Raw genomic sequence first — 23464 nt, 5'->3', positions numbered from 1 at the left:
AGAACAATGCACCAAAGGTTCTCTGGCTGGACTTGAACTGGGGACACTGCTGTTCATGGTCGATGAATGGTCCCTTTAGCATTGGGAACACCATGTATTTGTGTAATGATTTCTACTAGTATCTTACAAAAGCTTAGTCCTGTTAGAATGTTGAGTACAAACTTTTTCATTGATCAAATACCTCCCCTTCCCTTTCCTCTTGTGGATAGAAACAATAGGGGGGCAGACAGTCTATTCAGGCCAACAGACATTCCTCCAGCTCAACATTCACTTCTACATGCCCCACCTCAGAGAACATCCAGGAAGCCTCCAACCCAACATAGTCCTGGGACAGGGACGCCGTGGAGGTATGGAGCACCACCAGAAAAACACACACCTTTTATTATCCTAAGAATCTGTTATGATTCTTGGTGTTGTAGCTTTGTTTGAGGGATACAATATTTACTTTCAAAACCAATTTGATTTAGAAAATGTTAAAAATGTTCAAAGTTAAAAGGTGTAGCTTCCTGGGAATTGTGTCACTTGATGGCAAAGTAGCCAGCAAATTCATAAAAAACGCAGCACGGGAATAGGGGGGAGCCTGTTTTCTGGAACAACACCACTCACATGCTTTCTTTCTGTCCTCAGTGTCCATGGTGCTGGGCATTCCCACAGTGAAGCGTGAGAAGCAGAGCTACCTGGTCAGCACTCTCAGCTCTCTGCTCTACAGCCTGACATCTTTGCAGCAACAAGATCTCCTCATAATTGTCTTTGTTGCCGAGGTTTGACACACACATACACACATGTGTTGGCCTCTAACTCTGAAGCCTTTTTTGCCACCCTATGTTCAGCTTTTTGGGAAAGTAGCATTATTTTTGTTTTTTTACCAAGAGTTAGATACAAATATTTGTATATATATATATATATATATATATATATGTGTGTGTGTATCTATAGCCAGCAAGTGGTTGGTTACCCTAAACAAGCTATATACAATATGTTAATTAGTGAGTCTTAGCACTAATTAGCTTGCTGTTTAGTGTGTAGGAAGATTTTGTGACTTTGGACAGAAACCGCATAGCTGTGTCACCCTGCTTCCAGGCTTTTTAGCTTCACATTTAGCACAAAGACATGAGAGTGGCATTAATCCTCTTTCTAACCACGTGGGCAAATTTGATATTTCAAAAAAATATCAAACTATTTTGGCAGTTTCATGTTTCTTGAACGAAACCTTTTTGTTATTCAGCGCCACAAACAACCTTTTCTCTCTCTCTGTCTCTCTCTCTCTGTTGCTCTCTCTCTCTCTCTCTCTCTCTCTCTCTCTCTCTCTCTCTCTCTGTCTCTCTCTCTCTTTCTCAAACACACACGCAGCACACATGCCCGGCAAAGACAGACAAAGCTATTTGTAGTGAATTGACGAGGCTGAGGTAGCGTTGGTTTACTTTATTCGGACATGAATACCTCACAGTTGTTACTGCACATGTGTGCTACAAAACCCAGAAAAGGACCATGTGGCCTGAGGTCCAAAAAGCATTAGTACTCATTACAACCAGTCAATATGCAACATTACCACCACTTTGAACTGAGAACAACAACAGCCTTTCACAAAATATTGGAAATATTAAACGGTAGTTTGTTACTTGTAAACGAAACCCCCAAAACACATATGGCCTAAACCAGGGGTCACCAACCTTTTTGAAACTGAGAGCTACTTCAAGGGTACAAAATAATACGAAGGGCTACTTGTTTGATACAAACTTTCTGAATAACAAAGTTGCACAATTCACCATTTAATAATAAATGTGAAGTGACTGTCTGATCACACATCAATGTTAAGTATTCCTCACAATAATGCTTGACAACAATGATGGTAGGAAACATATATATATTTAAACATGCAACATGTATTTCTGTTTATCTGTTTCAACATGTGAAAGTCAGAGGTATCACATCTCTGATATTTTTGTAAATATATTTATTTATATTTAAATATATTATATATTTACACATATATAGCATTTTGTTCAAAACCACACCTGTTATATTTTTGGACAAATTGACACTTTTTTACACCTCCAATTTTTCACCTCCTCTGCTGAATCGCCACCTTAACGTGGTGGAGGAGTTTGAGTGACTCAGTGATCCTGGGAGCTATGTTGTCCGGGGCGTCAGCCCCTGGTAGGGTCTCCCAAGGTAAACAGGTCTCGGGGGTGAGCCCAGACTAAGAGCGGTTCAAAAAACTCTGATGATTTACGGCCCACGGAATGAAGCAACCTCGCCCGGACAAGGGAAACCGGGTCACACTCCCGGAGCCAGACCCGGGAGGGGAGCTCGACAGCGAGCGTCTGGTGACCGGGTTTTCACCCATGGGGCCCGGTCGGGCTCAGCCCGAAAAAAGATCATGGACCAGCAGCCCTGTGGACTCACCACCCGCAGGGGGAACCATCGTGGTCGGGTGCTATGCAGACCGGGTGGCGGGCCAGGCAGGAGACCTGGGCGAGCCGATCGCCTGCAGCATAGACTAGCTCTAGGGACGTAGAACGTCACCTCGCTAGCGGGGAAAGAGCCGGAGCTGGTGCAGGAGGTGGAGCGGTACCAGCTACATATAGTTGGGCTCACCTCCACGCACAGCATGGGCTCTGGAACCAAGCTCCTGGAGAAGGGCTGGACTTTGTCCTTTTCTGGAGTTGCCCTGGGTGAGAGGCGCCGGGCGGGAGTGGGGATACTCACGAGCCCCCGGCTGAGCGCCGCTGTGTTGGAGTTTTCCCCGGAGAACGAGAGGGTCGCCTCCCTGCGCCTACGGGTTACGAGGAGTAAGGCTCTGACTGTTGTTTTGTTGTTGGACTTCTGTGCTAGCCATGGTTTGTCCATAACAAACACCATGTTCGAGCATAAGGTGGCTCATAAGTGTACCTGGTACCAGAACACCTTAGGCCGGAGATCAATGATCGACTTTGTAGTCGTATCATCTGATCTGCGGCCATATGTCTTGGACACTCCGGTGAAGAGAGGAGCAGAGCTGTCAACTGATCACCACTTGGTGGTGAGTTGATCAGCTGACCCGGACTGTGGACATCGTCGGGTGGAACCTCAGATTCAAGACGAACAGTGCGGATTCCGTCCCGGCCGTGGAACAGTGGACCAGCTCTTTACCCGCACAAGACTACTGGAGGGGTCCTGGGAGTTCGCCCAACCAGTCTACATGTGCTTTGTAGACCTGGAGAAGGCTTTCGACCAGGTCCCTCTGGGGTTTTTGTGGGGAGTGCTGCGGGAGTATGGGGTGCCGGACCCGTTGGCATGGCACGGGCCATCCGGTCTCTGTACGCCTGCAGTAGGAGCTGTGTTCGTATCCTCGGTAATAAGTCAGACACGTTCCCGGTGGGTGTTGGCCTCCGCCAGGGCTGCCCTTTATCACCGGTCCTGTTTGTGACTTTCATGGACAGGATATCTAGGCGCAGCCAGGGGGCGGAGAGGATCCAGTTCGGGAGTCTCGGGATCGCCTCTCCACTGTTCGCGGATGATGTGTTCCTGTTTGCCTCCTCGGACCGTGACCTCCAGCATTCACTGGGGCGTTTTGCAGCCAAGTGTAAAGCGGCAGGGATGAGAGTTAGCACCTCCAAATCTGAGGCCATGGTGCTCTGCCGGAAACCGGTGGATTGCTCCCTCCAGGTGGGGACAAACTGCCTACCCCAAGCGAAGGAGTTCAAGTATCTCGGGGTCTTGTTCACGAGTGAGGGTAAGGTGGAGCGGGAGATCGACAGGCGGATCGGTGCGGCTGCAGCAGTAAAACAGGCGCTGTACCGGTCCATCTTGGTGAAGAGGGAGCTGAGCTGGAAGGCAAAGCTCTCCATTTACTGGTCGGTCTACGTTCCAAACCTCAACTATGGCCACGAACTCTGGGTTGTGACCGAAAGAACGAGGTCTTAGAGATAGGGTAAGGAGCTCGGACATCAGGAGGGAGCTTGGAGTCGAGCCGCTGCTCCTTCGTGTCGAAAGGAGTCAGCTGAGGTGGTTCAAGCATTTAGACAGGATGCCTCCTGGACGCCTCCCATTAGAGGTTTTCCAGGCACGTCCAACTGGTAGGAGGCCCCGGGGAAGACCAAGGACACGCTGGAGGGATTATATCTCCCGGCTGGCCTTAGAACGCCTCGGGGTCCCCCAGAATGAGCTGAAAAGTGTTGCGGGTGAGAGAGAAGCCTGGGAAACATGTTGTCATGGTGTTTTCAATGAAAACCTATGTCATCTTGTTCTTTGTCTGCAAATGTCTGTCTGTTATGTCTCACAGTTCAAATGGTTCAGTTTCCCGATGATGTCCGTTAAAAATGCAAGGTCAAGTAACCACTCAGTGTCCTCGAGCATGAGGCGTCTTCCCCTTTGGATTGCAGGAACCTTTTGACTTTGCCCAAAAGTGATAAAATATGCTGCAAAAATCCATTCCCTGCTGAGCCATCAGATCTCTGTGTGTAGTAACAGGTCACCATAGTCAGCCAACAGCTCCTCCAATAGCAGCTTGAAGATCCTGTGTTGGTTACTTTTGCACATAGCGCCTGCTGGTGAATGATGCAGTGGTGATGTAGAAACTTTGGGAAGTCTGCATCATCTTTGCATTGCGCTATGAAGCCGGCCCGTCATGGCGGAAGCCCCGTCTGTTGTCACCGACACCAGCTTTTCTAACGATACTGTTTTCTCCACGAAGAACATCTTCACCACTCACTGCGCATTGTTTCAACTAATGGGCTACCGACTGTTTAGCTTTCTGGTTACACTGGTTAAAAGGAAACATGCCGGGCTGCACAAGATTTTTTATAAGCCAATAAGTAGCCACACTAGTTAAACTGAGAAGCTCTTTTCTGAGTTGACAAGTATCTGTTGTACGATCATACAAATTAACCTCAGGCAAAAGTAACACTAACTGGCATGAGAACAAAGAGAACGGGAAACACCTCTATCCTTTTAGATAAATTAGATACCTTGGTATCTAATTGGTATCTATGAGGTCATGTTTGTGAGGCTTCATGACTGAATAACAGGCTACATCACCCACCTATCTAGTTCTCGGCCCTATTTCTCGTACGTGGTTCAACAAAGTCGAGCAAATGTCCTATTATCCAGCTTAAATTAGCGAGATGATTGACATCAGGCTAACTTGGTTTCTCGTTTATTCTAACCAGATGTCAGTCATCTGGATAAATGCATGTGCCCGTTCCTTTTCAGAAGAGATAATAATCGAGCATTGACACCACGATGTTCTAACAGTACAATGGCAAATAAACTCAGGAACCTTTTTTTTTTCTCTACGCTGACAAGCAGATGATCATGACCGCATATGAGGAAGTCAATACGTTAATACAATAAGTTTTGCAACGTTTTTGGTGCAAACGCAGCTGAACACCGCCCCCGCTGCGAGACATAAGCGTCGCAAATATATCAGACAAGTTAATTGCGTCAGTGTTGGAAAAATGTATCGGCTAATTTTAATTGCTTCAGCACCCAAATCAATCAGATTATATTTATTTAAATGTACCTGCTGGCAGTAGTATACGAATAAATATATACTTATGAGGATATATGTACTGTATGCGCAATACATGTACAATATATGTGTATATCCATGTGGGTGTAGATTACCATATAACTAGGAGTTTGAATATGTGTATAGTATGTATGTATGTATGTATCTAGTATGTATGTATTATTCATAATCAGAAATTCAATCAATTGAAGCAGTGAAAAGAAATTGTGTGTGATTCTCTGTATTCTTATCACAATCACCGTAATAATTTTCTACATTAATGATATGTATGGTGTACTAATAACACTCATATAATTATGAATGCTTTCAACACATCCATAAGTTTCTTAAGCGCTAAATAAACTTAAGAACAGCACGCCATGCAGCGTGTGGTGATCAATGTCCATGGCTCGAGAAGCTCTCGTAAATAAGTGATTCCTTGTCGGCAGAATCAATAGCGCTCGTACAGGAAGTCATCATGATGTGAGAACGGATCTTGGCGATCTGGAAGAACTCTCTCCCTATAAAACTAATATCGGTCTTTCATCAATGAGGAAGGGAGCTGCCTTTTTGTCTGGTGGGAGTGGCCATCTTACCCAGTGAATTTCAGTTAGCCTGCGCGGGAGCAGGTTTACATTTTTGGCTTTGTTGCTATGGGGATTTTTCGAAACTTGTTTCCAGGGACCGAAAAACCTGAACTACGTCATCTTATCCTGAAAATTAGCCAGCTAACTCAGTAAGCCAGGTACAAAGAATAGGGCCCTGGCCTTGGATAAGTGAGTAGGTCTCACCCCAAAAGACCTCCATACTCTGTTCTATTATTGCAAAAGTACTCAAGACCTTGTGTTTGGTATTAACTAACAGCATCGGGAATCCCCTTAATCGCTGACTTTCTCCTTTTTCTCTCCCTTGTCACGTCAGACAGACTCTGAATATGTGGGCAGTGTAGCAAAGACCATCAGGAAGAAGTGAGTGATTCTAAATGGCCTCCCATAGGGTGCTTTCACTGTTATATCTCTGTTCCTTTTCCCTTTGGTTCCATGTCTTCTGTTAGCTGTGATTCCTGACAGCAGCCAGCTTTTGGGGTCGTATGCTATTACGTTATTGTCTTTTTAACTGGAAACGTTTTGAAAGAGCTCTGTGAAGCAACAGAATGTATACATATATATACACACACATGCATGCATATATATATGTGTGTGTGTGTGTGTGTGTGTGTGTGTGTGTGTGTGTGTGTGTGTGTGTGTGTGTGTGTGTGTGTGTGTTTTGCATATTTGTCACACAATTACTTTTTAACATAGGGCCAAGTAGGTTTGGATAGCCTTTTCCCCTTAATAAATGAAATTATCATTTAAAAACTGCATTTTTTTATTTACTCGGATTATCTTTATCCAATAAAGTGTGAAAATTTGCAAAAAAATAAGAAACCATGAATTTGAAACTTTAAATACAAATAGTGATTAAAAAAAAAGTGTATTGTAAATCATTTTCAAAGATTCCTATTTTAGAGGAACATATACATGTTTGGTGTCATTTGAAATTCAGGGAATTTGCTATCCATTTCCCAAAACATTTTCAAGATTCATCTTACCCATATGATTTAAATGCTGAATTGTTTTATATCTCTTTTGTATTTTGCTGTTGAAGTCAGTTAGTTAACCAGCTGTTTCTTTCAAGTTTTCCCAATGAGGTGCAGTCCGGACTGTTGGAGGTCGTTTCTCCTTCTCAGTATTACTACCCCGACTTCACCAGCCTCAGAGAGACGTTTGGAGACTCAAAGGACAGAGTCAAGTACATTTACCATTTCTGTTACTATTCTTTTGAAATAAGTGCTTGTGCTAAAGGAATTTGTAAGTGGGGTTGGTAAGAGGTCCTTCCATAGTCAGTGTATTACCAACAGTAGATGGAGGTCGGTACGCCCCCAGAAGAAACATACAGTACCAGCACGGGAGCAAAGCAATGTACTGCTGTGGACGGGGTAAAGCTAAACCGATTTTAGTTACGGTACCTAAAAAAAATATATATAAGTTTCAGTGTACACCATATGTATAGAAAATGTACACCACTTTACTTGCGGTCAGACAGCCCTTTCTAGGCTTTCTTCAAAGTCAAGACTCCTTTGACAAAAACTGTAATTTTATTGCACAACACAGAAGTTGCTGGTCTGTTTGTTTGGGTTATTGTGTGACACAACAACACAAACAAGCAAATGAAGACACCGGTAGACCAGCGTCTCCAGAGTTCTGGGAGGTTCCATTTGTTGGTCAATGTTGTTTGAAGAAATGTTTTGAAGAAAACATAGATGGATATAACTGTTTAATCCCCATCAGAAAGTGCTGTCTGACAGCAAAGTAAAGCGGGGAAAATGGTCTAAATATAGCGTATAGCGTTATTTTTTTTTATGTTTTTAGTTGGCTGAAATACATGTTGTTGCTGCCTTCGTCAACAGCAATGCATTGCCTTGCTACCGTGCTGGTACGCCTGGTTATCTCTTTTTTAACTATTTCTTTGACTTCAATATTTCTAGCTCTATTACCCAGTTATGTCATAATTCTCTTTGTTGTGTCTGTATAGATGGCTGTTGCAATGGTATCATTTGTATATACTGTATATACATATACAGATAATGTAAGCACTAGTAGGTGAATTTGATTATAATTCACCTGTCTGATTACTCAAGGACTAAATACATTCCTGTTTGTGTATGAACCTTTTCTGTTCTTAGGTGGCGAACAAAGCAAAATCTGGACTTCAGCTTCCTCATGCTCTACGCTCAGGACAAAGGAACCTATTATGTTCAGGTAAACTAACTAAATGTGCTGTATGTATGTATGTAGACTGTTTTTGAATGTGGATCATTTGGAAATACAGCACAAAGTGCAGCCTAGATCAGGGGTCGGCAACCTGCGGCTCCGGAGCCGCATACGGCTCTTTAGCCCGTCTGTTGTGGCTCACTAAGGCTTTGACAAAAAAAAAAAAAAAGACAACTTTTTTTTCCTTTTTTTTGCCCAGTGGAAAAACTTTTAAAGGGAAGTCCTCTTATCTTGGAGTTTTAGGTGATATTGGGTCACTGCAAATAAAAATAAATGTTTAAATATTTCTTTCACTAAAATGTGCGTCACGTCGCTGTCAAGCCTCCGCCCCTGCAGCTGCTACTCGTGATTCAGAGCCCCGCCCTCGCGCGCAGATGAGTGCAGAAGAGCGATTCCTCAACTGCTGCAGCAAACTGAGTAAAGTAGATATACTTTCAGGAAGTGGATCACGTCTCCAACTACTCCAACTTTCCACTACTGCTGCTGGTTCTGTGTCAGCTCATGAGACAGTGAGGCGTCCGTTAGTAAATCCGTATCCGTCCTCCGTTTGCAGTGCTCTAGTGAGGAGGACGCTCAGTGTAAACGTAGCAAAAGATATGCGTTTAAAATGTAAAACTCACTGAAGAGGACAGGTATTGAACCTGCTACCTTGGAGTTACAGGGTAAACACTCTACCACATGAGCCACAACTATAGATAATACTGAAGGTCTGTATAGTTGTGTTTTTAATTAACCTTAATGTAGCTGACACATGACTATTTTTTGTTTGATAGTTATAAACAGGTAAAATAGCAATACAATGTTAAAAAAAAGTCTTTATTCTTGTTCTATAATTTCATACATACAACAAACTATAGTTTTTTGTATATATATATATATATATATATATATATATATATATATATATATATAATATGACTTTATATAAAACTTTAGAAGCTGTGATATTAAATAATTTTTGCGGCTCCAGACAATTTCTTTTTGGTGGAAAAAGGTCAAAATGGCTCTTTGGATACGAAAGGTTGCTGACCCCTGGCCTAGATGAATGTTTCTCAATGTTCAAAGACAGAAATAAGTACTCTGATGAGAATTAAACATATTTGATGTATTTAACCGTAACTATTATCCAAAAAACCTCTGTTGTCACGGTGTGACAGATCCTCATAGGAAAATTCCTCAGGAGGATAGAAAAGGGATGCATTTTACATTTCCAGCAACAGCTGTTAGTTTGCAACATGCAGTGGAACAGCTAATTAGGTATTCAATTCAGTTTATTTTGTGTAGCCTAAAATCACAAATCACAAATTATCCTCAGAGGGCTTTACAATCTGTACACATACGACATCCTTGTCCCAGGACCTCACATCCCTTTCACAGGGAAAAAAGGGAAGAACCCTTCAGGAGAGCAATAGAGGAGGATTCCTCTCCCTGGATGGACAGAAGCAAAAGATGTCATGTGTACAGAATGAACAACGTAACAGAGTTACAGCACATTACATGAATATGATAGAAATTATTCATATAATGAGTTGTAAGCATGGACCACGATCCATGATCCAGATAAGAGGTAAAGAGGAGGGGCATCAGCAGGACTGCCATGGCAGGAGGTAGTGCCCAGGAGGTAGTGCCCAGGATGCAGGGCCCAGGATGCAGGGCCCAGGAGGCAGGACCGGCTCCAGACACAGCCATGATCCATGGAAACTTGAGAGGAGAGAAAACAGGCTCTGGGGAAGAAGTAAAGTTAGTAATGTGCATTGAAGAGACATGAATTCATCCAGAAGGGAGAGAGAGAAGAGGAGAGAGGAGCTCAGTGTATCCTAAGATGTCCCCCAACAGTCCAGGCCTATAGCAGCATGTCTAGGGTCTGGACCAGGGGGTTTAAGAGACTTATTAAAGCAGCCTGATAATAAGGAGTTACAGTAGTCTACACTGAACAAAACTTTTAGTGCCATTTACTTAAAAAAAGCTTGGTAACAATTTCCAGTCATTTTTACTCAGACACTTTTTAAGTTAAGTTTACTTACTAATAACAATGTTTTTTCATCCAAAATGGTCAAGTAAATTTTACTTGAAAAGTATTTCCTGAGACAAACATTTACTCCTTTGATAGTAATCTTTACTCAGCCTTTGATAGTAATCTTTACTTCATTTTTTAAATTTTTTCATTTACTTATCAAAATAAGGATTCATAATTACTAACATACACAAAGTAACGCAATAAATAAAAGGTGACCTTTTAAAGTAAAAGGAATGAAATGGTTATTTATTGGAGAATTTACACATATAATTAAGGTAATAATTACATGGCCAAAAATGTTTTTTCTACAACTAAAGATTACTATCAAAGGCTGAGTAAAGATTACTATCGAAGGCTGAGTAAAGATTACTATCAAAGGCTGAGTAAAGATTACTATCAAAGGAGTAAATGTTATGTCTCAGGAAATAATTTTTAAGTAAAATTTACTTGACCATTTTGGATGAAAAAACATTGTTATTGGTAAGTAAACTTAACTTAAAAATTGTCTGAGTAAAAATTACTTACAATTTATGTGTGGTTGTTACCGGGCTTTTTTTTAAGTAAATGGCACTCCAAATAGTTTTCAGTATACCCGAGAGTGATTTGACTGTTGGGTTGTTGCAGGCTTGAAATAGTTGTCATGGATTTTTGTAATGGAATACTCACAATAACTCGCTATACTGAATATGAGTTGTTGTGTCCTGTGTTTTTCCAGTTAGAGGATGATGTTGTTGCAAAGGCCGGCTACTTCAATGACATGAAGACCTTCGCCACCCAGGATTCAACGCAATGGCTCTACCTGGAGTTCTCCCAGCTTGGATTTATAGGTGTGTTTGTATGTATGTTTATAGTATTAAAGCATATCAAGCCTTAGTTTTTCATTTTAGTGTACTGACATTTAAAATCTGTCTGTATGTGTGTAATCCTCCAGGCAAGATGTTTCGAACCCGTGACCTCCCGATGATTGCAGAGTTCTTCCTGATGTTCCACAAAGACAAACCCATCGACTGGCTGTTGGATCACATTCTGTGGGTGAAAGTTTGCAACCCAGAGAAAGACGCGGTGAGTCAGTTGGGCCAAGAGGTGAAAAACAATATTATAATACTGCACATAAAGCAGGATCTGAAATTTTATTTAACATTCAAGAAAACCATATCAATATCTGAGAGGGCAATTCATTTGGCAAGATAAAAATACCAAGACCCAAGAAAATGAAAGATGTGCTATACTGTAAATGGAAAGTTAGTGCACAGCACAGGAAAGTTAAACATACCAAAAAAAGAAATATAAATAAAACAATAAACTAAATGACATATGCTAAAGTGCATCCTTTTTCTTGATTGGCCTGCATGTTTTGCTGTCGATATTGTTTGAGGAATGCAAAATCAATGTTAGTACAAGAAATTATAATTATATATGTATTATATATTGCAGTTATGTTTTATGTTTATTGTTCAATGTTTATTGTTAAATGTTAAATATTATGCACCTTCCGCCAGGACAAATTCCTTGTATGTGAAAACATACATGGCAATAAATGGTTTTGATTCTGATTCTGATAGTAAAAACCAAACACCCACTTTAATGAGAAACCATAAATAAACAGCAAAAATTAATACAAGACCTGCAAAAGCCTCAATCAAGGCAAACTGAACCAAATGCATTTCCCGGTGAAAATACACGTGACCTTTCTATATATATATAACAGTATATAAATCAAAAACAAGACAAAGACTCAACATCATTTTACACACATTGTTGGAACATTAAATTTATTGGTAATTTAGAAACAAAAAAACATGCATTTTATTAGTCCCCTTGGAGAAATTCTTCTCTGCATTTGACCCATCCCTGGTTAGGGAGCAGTGGGCAGCCCTTTGAGGCACCCGGGGAGCAGCTGGGGGTTGGGTGTCTTGCTCAGGGACACTTCAACATGTGAGCTATGTGAGTCCCCCCGACTGGGGATCAAACCGGGTACCTTGCGGTTTTGGGACGACCACTCATCCCCCTGAGCTACAGTCATCTTTAACTTTGCTGGTTAGTTATGTTGGTGCTGGTGCTTTCGTGTGGCCTCTAGTTCTTCTGAATGTCATATATAGAACCTTTTAATATTCACATTTCATAAACAATTAGTTCCTCAATCACATTATGCTGCTTAATAGTTATTATACAGAAACTTCACAGAACCATAGCAGGCTGTGGAGTGGTAAATACTTCAGGAGTGTAACTGATAGTGAGTTTATGACGGTGTAGTGACCTACATGCTGGTGTGTTGTCTTATCCAGAGAAACTGTAATGAACAAAAGGCTTTGCTCAAGCGAAGGTACAAGCCCTCCCTGTTCCAGCATGTCGGCCTCCACTCCTCTCTGCCTGGGAAACTACAGCACCTGAAGGTGAGGCCCTCTCTCCTGAGTGTTCAGTGAACCGGTTACTCTGCAGCGAGCAGAGTTGAAATGGCATCATACAATGATAACCTCTACGCTGACTGTTGGGCTGGTTGAAATATATGTTCCGGATTTTTTTTCGAGGAACCTGCAGTGCCTTCGCTATCTTTTTGTATAATTTTCCTTGTTTTGGCAATGATCTCTTCTCTTAACTTTTTGGAGAATCCTTTTAATATTCAATTTAACGTCACTGCCGGTCCGGGTATTTGTTTTTATATGTGTATATCTATGTTTTTATATGTGTGTTTATATACAGTATGTATGTTTTTATGTGTGTGTGTGTGTGTGTGTGTGTGTGTGTGTGTGTGTGTGTGTGTGTGTGTGTGTGTGTGTGTATACATATATGTACATATATGTATGAGTATGTATGTATTGTATGTGTATATATATATATATATATCTATATATATATATATATATATATATATATATATATATATATATATATATATATATATATATATATATATATAGATATATATATATATATATATAAGCAGGGGATATGAAGTGCAGGTGTGTGTGTGTGTGTGTGTGTGTGTGTGTGTGTGTGTGTGTACTGTACATGTGCGCATATATGTTTATATGTGTGTCTATATGTTTATATGTCTTTATATATATTGTATTAGTCCAATAAGATTTGTATCGATGTCTGTAGAAATCTAGAGATATAGATGTTTATAGATGTGTGTGTGTATATGTGAGCCTGCGTTCCTGTGTCATTGTCCTTCCTCTCCTCCAGGATAAGGACTTTGGGAAGCAGAGTTTGTACCAGGCCCACATCAACCCGGCTGCAGACCTCCAAAGCAGCCTGAAGCATTACCAGCAGCACAGGCTGGACCGGGCTTACAGAGGAGAGGACTTCTTCTGGGCAATAACACCAGTCCAGGATGATTACATCCTCTTCAACTTTCCCCAGCCAATCCACATTTCCAGGTCAGTCTGATTTTTTTTTATTGACACAGAACCTTTATTTAAGGTTGATCACGTAGTTTGGTATTAGAGCAGGGGTCTTCAATGTGTTTCATGCCAAGGACCCCCAAACTGATAGAGAGAAGGAGCAGGGACTCCCTACTATATATATTGTATACAATTGGCTTATATATTATCTGGCTTACTGCCATGTATAAACATACCTTATTATTGTGCATTCAATACTAAGCTATTCAAATAATACACAGGTTTATATATTTATGTTTTTATTGTGCAAGGTCCAGTGAGTAGGGTGGCTGTGCCAATATCAACAGTGTCTGTCAATTGCATTAAAATCATGCATACAAGCTATTAAAATTGACTTACGAAAATGAGTGATGGCCTATTAGTGCTGCTACCAAGCATAAACATACCAGTTATCTTGCATACAATACTGAACTATTAAAATAATGGACAGTGAATCCTCACGCCAGGTGGATGGCACACAGTGGCCTGTTCCCACATTAGTGAGACGTGTGACCCTGAAGAGGAGCACACAGCGTATCTCTCCTTGGATGGATGGAGGTTGCAGAGCCTCATATGAGCCCCGGCTCACACTGAGTGAACCGGTGCCCGGCTTGAAGCTGGAAAGCAGTGACGTGCGGTGAGGACTGTCAGACTCAGATTTACTAATATCTGAACCCAATAGAGCAGCTTAATTCAACATTCAATTGACAGCTTGCACATTGACTACTGGTTGTTTTTCATATTTCATATCAGCATTCTTTACACACATACGTCAGGTACATATTTGATTCCACCAATTTATAGCGGCTCAGAGAAAGAGCGCATTTCCTCTGCACCCTCCATGTGCTTTTAATTTGCCTCCACAATTCCACAATTCATACTCATTCAATACAAATAAAAATAGGCCAGATAGCTTCCTGCAGCGTATGCCTGGTCTTACCTTTCATCGAAAATGGAGTCCATTCGTCTATCATTTGTTGGAAAAGTCCTCCTCATCTTCTTTTAGTTTTACAAGTGTAGAAGAAGAGCAACGATAGAACAACCCTGCAGGCTCTTGCACGCCCCCTTCCTTGAGGCAGAGGTACTGTTTATATATTATATATATATGTATATATACAATATATACACACAGGCATGCCTTGCCCAATCAGAGTTTGCTCGCCAATATTTGAAAGTCCCTTCCAAATGAATTTGGAACAACTGGGGATAAAATAAACCAGGCCAGACTCAAACTGCTCAAATAAGTGTTTGTTGTGTGGAGGAGTTGCAACCTAATGTTAGCAATATATATATAACATCACATAAAATTCAATTAAATTCAGTTTATTTTGTATAGCCCAACATCACAAATACAAGTTTGCCTCGGAGGGCTTTACAATCTGTACACATAACATCCCTGTCCCGGGACCTCACATCGGATCAGGAAAAACTCCCCAAATAAAGATAGTAAAAACCCTTTCACAGGGAAAAAAGGGAAGAAACCTTCAGGAGAGCAACAGAGGAGGATCCCTCTCCCCGGATGGACAGAAGCAAAAGATGTCATGTGGCCAGAATGAATAACGCAACGGAGTTACAGCACATTCAATGAATGTGCTGTGACAGAAATGATTCATATAATGAGTAGTAGGCATAGTCCATGATCCAGATAGCCACATCCATAAAGCAGAAGGAGGTAGAGGAGGGAGGGGCATCAGCAGGGCCATTGCAGCAGGCAGGACCGGTTCTTGGCTGACACGCCTTTTCAGTGTTGCATGGGAGTCGGGAACAGTGCCCATGAACGGGCAGACTGGGGTGTTGGTTCTCATCTTCAAGGACCGGAGAGTGTGCTGAACTATCGTGGTATCACACCGCTAAGCCTCCCGGTGGAAAGCTTATGCCATGGAGGCTCCGACCGCTTGTCCAGGACTATCTATGCTTCACAAAGCATTAATACATGATATGATTAATTCAGGTATTCACTATTCCTCACTTTAGATGAGGTCACAGAACATACTTAACTAATACTTAAATAACAAGTAAAGAATAAAGTGCATATCTAAATCACTATATGTATATAAGCATGAATAAATTACATTTAAATATTTTTGTTATCATTTACTAACACTTTATAAATGATCTTATAAATCATCTATGAGTCCTTAATACTTAATTTACAAAGTATGAACCCAATAGTAAAAAAAGCATAAAATAATAAAACATTTGTAACTGTGTGACTTGCATACTAATGAGTTACTATTGAGTGTTCATGATGGAACCATGCTTTATAAATGATGAATTAAGGGTTTATTCATGCTTTACTAATGCTAAATAGTGTGTAGTTATTATAAAGTGTATATATCTCGTAACCAACTTTTACCTTTATACATTTGGGACAACATTTGCTTTCCATCCTAACCCTGGCAGAGAAAGCAGTGACGAGAAAACTTGCTGTTCAGGGATAGCGTAGCATATTAGCAGTGACAAAAGGCCGGAGTGGAGTGATTCCCTACTTCCGGTCAACAATGGCAGAGCACAGGCGACTCCTCTGTTTGAAAATAGAAGTTTGATTGGATGGAAATCTATGAGAAAATGTTTGAGAACTTTTTATTACTTTTTTTACATTAATTATGGCCTGGTTATTCCTTGGAGTGTAATTAATCTTTTGTTAATCTTTTAAATTGTATCTTTTACAATTTTCACGGAAGACCTAAAATAAATGAATAAAAGTAGTAGTGTCCAACTGAAACGGAGTTACAACTGTGCTGTCCTCTTTTACTGTAGGTACCTGTTTCGCAGCGGAAATATAGAGACTAGTGGAGATAAATTCAACAACACCACAGTGGAAGTGCTGCCCAGCAACGTGAGTAACGTGTGTGTGTGTGTGTGTGTGTGTGTGTGTGTGTGTGTGTGTGTGTGTGTGTGTGTGTGTGTGTGTGTGTGCGCGTGTGTGTGTGTGTGTGTGTGTGTCCTGATGGGCACACATGACATATATTGCTTCTGTCCATCCTGATAGAGGATCATAAGAACAGTGATAAGAGCAGTGATAGAGGGCACGCACCAGGGGGCGCTCCTCCGCTCAAAGCATGGTTTGTTCCTCGGAGGCTGCAATTTTGCTCGATTGACAGATATTGAAACAACAAACCATCTGACAACAGGGAAATGAAGACCGGTCTCCTGAGAGAGCTGCAGCAGAGCAAAGACCCACCGTTTGCTTTTGTTTGTATACTACATGCAACATTTGGGCCAAATCAGTACGTATTTTTAACATAGTATGCGGTTCCGAATAACACCATAGTGGCCAAACAGTGGAATTACAATTTCCAGATATGTCACGTAATATCACAAGAGCCAAAAATACTTTTTCCCATAAACTTACATTGGTTACCTCTGTAACTCAGCAGATATAGTTTTAGAGGTAAATTGAATTTTAGATCATACAATGGGCAAGGAAGAAAATCGTTATTTCTTTTCCTTGTGTCTGGATTTACTCTAAAATGGTAATAAAAGTTGGTTTACATACAACGGATTAACATTCCTTCGTTTATTATACCTTTTAAAGAAGACCAGAAATAATCATATAAGCCTTAAAGTTCATGAGGTGTTTTTTTCTATTTCGAGGGCTTAAGGGACTGTCCCTTTAAGAGGTTGACAAATGGCAGTTCATGTTTGTCACAGTGTTGGGATTAATATATCAGAATGGTTCTTTGTCTCATATGTGTAGTGGTAAACATGCCTGACATTTGTTCTTTGTTCTTTTATTCCTTTAGGCGTCATCGCAAAACCAACAAGGGAGCAGTTCTTCCTACAAAGAATCTGACAAGGGCTTCATAATTATTGGTAAATACAACCACTATATTAATAATCCGATAAATCCTGTGAGTCACACGTGGATATATGTCGCCAACATAAATTCAGGCACACACAAACACACACTGAAGCACCAGTTTAGCAGATAAATGGGACTTGAATGATGGAATCGGATACAGAAGTGGTTTATTGGATCCCATTCCACAAAGTGTCCATTGAGCACAACCCAGTTGTTAAAGAAGCCCCATTCACACCACAGCCTCTGGGGCCTTCACACTGGGGCTGCACTTGAATAATCAAAAAACGTCCTCCTAACGTCTAACCCTAACCACTTTTCCTTGACCTCTGTAAAAACATCACAGGGTCAAGGAAAGATGGGAAGGAGAATTCATGGGGAGTTAGGAAAAGACAACCGCGGTGTTTAGAGGATCTGACTCCACTTTCACTAATTCACGTAGTTATGACGCGACGGCAGGCGGATGTTAGTGACGTCGGTGTGCAGCAGTGACACTACAATGTTTTGAAGACTACAAAAAAGATCATCTTAAATACTTCGTCCGTGTATTCTTACAGTGTTGCGTCATGCAGACGATTTAAACAACCCGGTTCAAAGTATTACTTTATTAACAAGGTTGGAATAGAAATGAAAGAAGGAATATGAAAGTGAAACCAAGGGATTTTCCACAGAGTACAAAGTTACTAAACTGTCTCTCTGTTCAGTTTCAAACATGGTGAATTAAATACGTTCTCTCACTAACAATGTCTCATATCCCTTTTGTTGTCATGGTTTATATGCAGATTATAATCTGATAATAAAAATATGCAGACAACAGTTTATGAAACACTCAGTGTGACCTAGAAGTGTTGACTTGATAGTGTTTTATTATATGTGACAAAATAGTTGATTCAAAAGATGATAATCAAAAAGACTCAAGAGCTCGTCCAGTTTAACTCTTTCATCAAAGCTTCTGTAGCTGAAGTCAAATAAAAGAATGAGGGCTGAGGCTGCAGTACAACACCAGAGAGAGAATATCAATACAGCAGTTTGATCACTTTACGTCAATTTGATCACTTTACAGCAGTTGGATCACTTTACAGCAGTTTTCAGCAACAGCAATAGTTGGTAATTTTCCAGCAGGTTTAACAGATTATGCAAGTATTTCCAAGTTATAGCAACGGTTATTTACATGATCTGCGTTTGTCTTCACGATCGTTTTTCCTCGTGAACGGCCGAATGTTGCGTCACTTTAAATGTTGCCATCGCAAGGAATTGTGGGGCGGCATTATCTCCTTTTCTTTGCGTTTAGACAATTCGACCGGCACTTATCATGGTGGCCACTATACTTCCGGATCATTACACTCAGTTAGGAACCTTCCTAACCAAAAAGGACTATTCGACCGCAGCTTGGATGCAGAAGCGCTGAAGTGCTTCCCACCATCACACAAGACTACTGTGTGTACTGTGTCTGTTTCAGGTGCATTTGAGGACGGGGTGGCCGAAGGGGGGGTTGAAGAAGCGCTGCAGCCGATCTCGGCCTTACGCCTGGTGGTTCACTCCGACGCTGACGTCTGGGCTCTACTGAGTGAGGTGTGTGTGTGTGTGTGTGTGTGTGTGTGTGTGTGTGTGTGTGTGTGTGTGTGTGTGTGTGTGCGCACTTATACTCGCAGATAAATTAAACAGCAGCACCGTGAAATAGGTTAACATAATATTCTCAAAACAAAGAGTTCAGTTAATATGAAATGATTAAACAATTAAGATAAGATGTACCTTATTGTCCCCCCGGGAAATCTGTCTTGGGCTCGAAGCCGCTGCATCACACAATAAACTTGCCAGCATATAACATATAATAAGCATACGCTCATGCTAAAATAGAAACACAGGAACCGCCCTAATCAAAGTCACCAATGACCTCCTGTTCCCTCAACATCCTCCTACTGGACCTCAGTGCAGCCTTTGACACCATCAACCACTCCATCCTCCTCTCCCGTCTTGAGGCCCTTCCTCCACATTACTGGTACAGCCCTCTCCTGCTTCAAGGCATACCGACCGCCAACAGTTCATTATTATCAATAAATCCAAATCTGACAGCCCCAGTCCCTCAAGGTGTCCCCCAAGGTTCAGTACTCGGCCCCCTCCTCTTCATTTTCTACTTGCTCCCCCTTGGCACATCATACGCCACCACGGTGTCTATTTCCACTGCTACGCTAACGACACACAGCTCTACATCTCCACCAAATATATCACACCCACTACCTACTCCACCATCAGCAACTGCCTCATAAATACCTGAAATCATCATCATCAGTCAGTTGTTGACTTCATACAGACGTTGAAAGAACTGCAGCTACTTCAATACATATGGGACTAAATCATAGAGACTGTGATGTTCTGGACCTTTCATGAGTACATTTTCTCAAACTGGAGCTTGTTGAACATTAGTTGAATACCCCTGCTCTACATGGTGCTAATAAGAGTATAGCATCTCTCTTTCAAACTACAACTGAGCAAATCATCAACATTTTCCAAAGAATTGGTGACACGTTGATGTTGTAACCACATTTTAGCGAGAAAAGAAATCTTAGACGTTGAGCCCAAATATCACTCAGTTTTCAACAAGAAATCAGCATTCATAGCACGGTTGTTGCTCACTGGGTATTCAGATTCATGAAAACTTGCGTACACCTGCTAGTGAGCTATTTCCTTTTGTAAATCCCAAATCGAACTGTAAATGTGCACAGCTGGTTCTACACGCCCACATTCAACCAGAAATAATCAATGCAAAGAACCTTATGAATGTTGATGCATAGAAACAAGCTGCTGATCAGCGGGTCATTCACTCCTAATTCTTCCATTTACAGTTGAAGAGTAGCCATTGTTCTACATAACACATCCCAAGTGTCACCGTAGTATTTATATTTACAACAATCAGACGGATTGCTTCCAAAAAGATTGCGACAATCAAAAACCACCACCCATTTTCAAAGAAAGGAAGTGTGATAGGTGAATACAATGTATTTATTTACTGATGTTTTCTTATGGCATAATGATTAGGACTGATAATGGCAGTGAAGAGTGATCGTACGAGAGCTGTCAAGGGCTTTGTTTCCACACTTTGCAAATTTACAATTGTTATGTACAGGTGGTGAAGATAAAGGTGAGCTGACTGAAGAAGATGTGACAGTCACCATGGTTACTCCTCTGCTCCAGTTTCAATTCAGTTTATTTTATATAGCCCAGAATCACAAATTACAAATTTGCCTTGGACAATCTGTACACATACGAAATTCGAAAATATGAAATAAAGTTGTGTTCACTGGAGAGATTTTACGAACACTCAATGAAAAGTCATATCTTAGTGATATCTGCACAGTATTAGAAGATTATTGGAAACCACTGACGCTCTCTCTGCAGCTCTTTGACGCTAGTAGACGGCATCTTACTGAACAGATGACGATAATTTCAATAGTTTGGTCTTTCCTCTGCACTCCAGGGTGCAGACAGCGCTGATGAAATATTGAGCGAAAATATTATATTTATATACGAGACCCAAGAGCTGAACACAGAAGAGGTTTACCTCTTCAGTGAAGAGGCTACACACACACACACACACACACACACACACACACACACACGAGGCTACACACACACTCCAAACCACAAATGTATTTCAATAGACAAGGTTTCAATTCCAGTCAGATCTTCATTGAATACAAAAAAACGTGTGTGTGTGTGTGTGTGTGCGTACGTGTGTGTGTGTGTGCGTGTGCGCACGTGTGTGTGCGTGTGGCAGGGCTCTCAAGTGTCACGCATTGAGCGTGACTGTTACGCATTTCGGTGGGGGGGGGGGGAGGAGGATATGTCACTCTTACCTGTCTTAAAAACTTGAGAGCCCTGGTGTGGTCTTGCAGCAGTGACGGTTTGCTAACAATCTTGTTCCTGTCTGTCAGATACTCATTCAAGTTTGAAGACCACAGAAAAGAGGAAACCAGCGCTTCGCCTGAACAAACTGCTCCCTCTGCTGGAGTCAGATTGTCACTACAGGGACTTTTATTTCCAAGGGTTACATGAAGTGCCTAAACCGACTGGTCTGTCGGGTCTGTCGGGAGGACCTGTCTGCAGGATGAAGGCAATTACACATAACAGATTCAAGACTGATTCATTCCATTAATTAGAGTGCATTGTTGAAACAGCAAAGCTACTGTATAAGTAATTACATTTTATTTAGGTGTAATTCATAAAGAAAAACATCTGATACCACCTCATCTTTAGAGTATTTCATTTCAACTCCTTTCTTCTTCTTTACCCACATTTTAATCAGGAGATAAACCATCATTTATTACACCATAATATATATTACAATTGCATCCACATGAATAGTGCAAAATCTTTGGCGATTGGACGCCATTCTGAATTAGGATAAGCAAGGGGTAGTGATGCTGACACTGGTGGTGAAGAAGAAGAAGAAGAAGAAGAAGAAGAAGAAGAAGAAGAAGAAGAAGAAGAAGAAGAAGAAGAAGAACGCTGTAACCCGCTGACAAATAACGCAGGATCGACTGCTGACTGGCAGAGCCCGGGGTGGAGGAGGGTCGACTCGGTTAGAGCTGAAATGACAACTGACAGCCCTGAGAAGAAACTATTTAAAGTTAGACAACAACGCTGTGATAGTTTAGGGCAGTGTTTTTCAACCTTTTTTGAGCCGCGGCACATTTTCTACAATAAAAAAATCCCGCGGCACACCAACAACCCAAAAAGTTACAGAATGTCACAGTATTCAGTGTTTCCCCTAGGTTTACAGCTTTAGGGGGGAGGGAGCGACTGACGGACATACTACATCGTGGCACCTCACAGTACTACAAAGTTATACTTCACAGTTCTAGTGACTCCATCTGTGCTTTTATAAATAATAGAACATTGAAATCACTTTCAATTAAACCAGATTGCTCCATCAGACAAAAACAAATGTGTTATCACTTTGTTAGAAAAATGAAAATAAAGTTATATCCGTGCAAAAAATAACTAATATTTAGTTACAACTAAATAGCTTATTGTGGAAAACAACAAGCTATTTTTTTGCAAAACAGAATGAGTGCAGATGTGTGAGCATAACTTTGTATCATTAATAGTGGCTGCAGTGAGCTGCTTTCCTCTACAACTCTTTTTAAAACGAGGTAGATTTGATACAGCCGTTCTCAATTCATGCTCCATGTTGAGCGACGCAACAGCAGAAAAGACAACCTCACGGAGATCTCATAAAGATCGGCTTTTGGCGAAATGACAAGAATCGGCGAGTCATACATGCGCATGTGACCTATTAACGGCGTACGGTAAAATCAGCATTTCCTCTTGCGCCCCACCTGTAAACGCCCCAGTTTGATAAATACTGACTTAAAGGAAACATAGTGTTCATTTATTTTAATGATGACCACGAAGTGAGCAGGCGTTGTCACTTGAGTGTGTTTTTCGGGCTTTTGGAAGAATATTTCCAGAGCCTCAGAAACGTCAGAAACGTCATTGATGGAGCGCCAGGCTGCAGCCTGTTGGATGTTTGTCTTGACCTACAAATACCTTAACTGGTGGGCTTTAAACATGAGAGCTCATAGCTTAAAATAGTGATAGCTTAAAGCAGCAAATCCCATTGTGAAAAGCACGCGACATATTTTTCGCCGCTCTCTCTGTCCACTGTGTGCTCTCCTGTGTGCATCGCATCGGGGCGGAAAGAGTTGTAGACGCGACCCAGAAATTACAAGCTGTCGTGTACGATCAATAACATACGGACGTTTAGTTTGTTTAATAGCAGAACAAGGTGCAGACCTGTTCTATAGGAAACTACTAGGCCAGCCACTATATTGCAGGCTCAGACGCTCAACAATGGAAAATTATTTGCGGCAGCTAAATAATATTTTTTTGGACCAATTAAGTGAAATTGGAAATTTTCTCACGGCACACCTGACGATCTGTGGTTGACAATCACTG

At 41.3% G+C, this 23464-nt stretch overlaps 1 protein-coding gene across 1 annotated transcript; it reads left to right on the top strand.

Moving 5' to 3' along the window:
* The first annotated feature begins 250 nt into the window (after window positions 1-250).
* LOC306746328 (alpha-1,3-mannosyl-glycoprotein 4-beta-N-acetylglucosaminyltransferase B-like) lies at window positions 251-21911 on the top strand. The gene is made up of 13 exons (XM_079229227.1): window positions 251-347; window positions 628-761; window positions 6413-6459; window positions 7169-7282; window positions 8217-8292; window positions 11037-11148; window positions 11253-11383; window positions 12607-12714; window positions 13508-13701; window positions 16465-16543; window positions 17451-17520; window positions 18966-19078; window positions 21439-21911. Exons 1-13 carry the CDS (start codon window positions 278-280, stop codon window positions 21454-21456), a joined length of 1266 nt encoding a protein of 421 aa, XP_079085353.1. The 5' UTR covers window positions 251-277; the 3' UTR covers window positions 21457-21911.
* Window positions 21912-23464: the final 1553 nt, after the last annotated feature.

Source organism: Taurulus bubalis (assembly GCF_910589615.1).
Source record: "Taurulus bubalis genome assembly, chromosome: 13".
NCBI classification, from domain to species: domain Eukaryota; kingdom Metazoa; phylum Chordata; class Actinopteri; order Perciformes; family Cottidae; genus Taurulus; species Taurulus bubalis.
The sequence above is the reverse complement of the archived record's forward strand: the minus strand, read 5'-3'. Positions and strand labels throughout refer to the sequence as shown.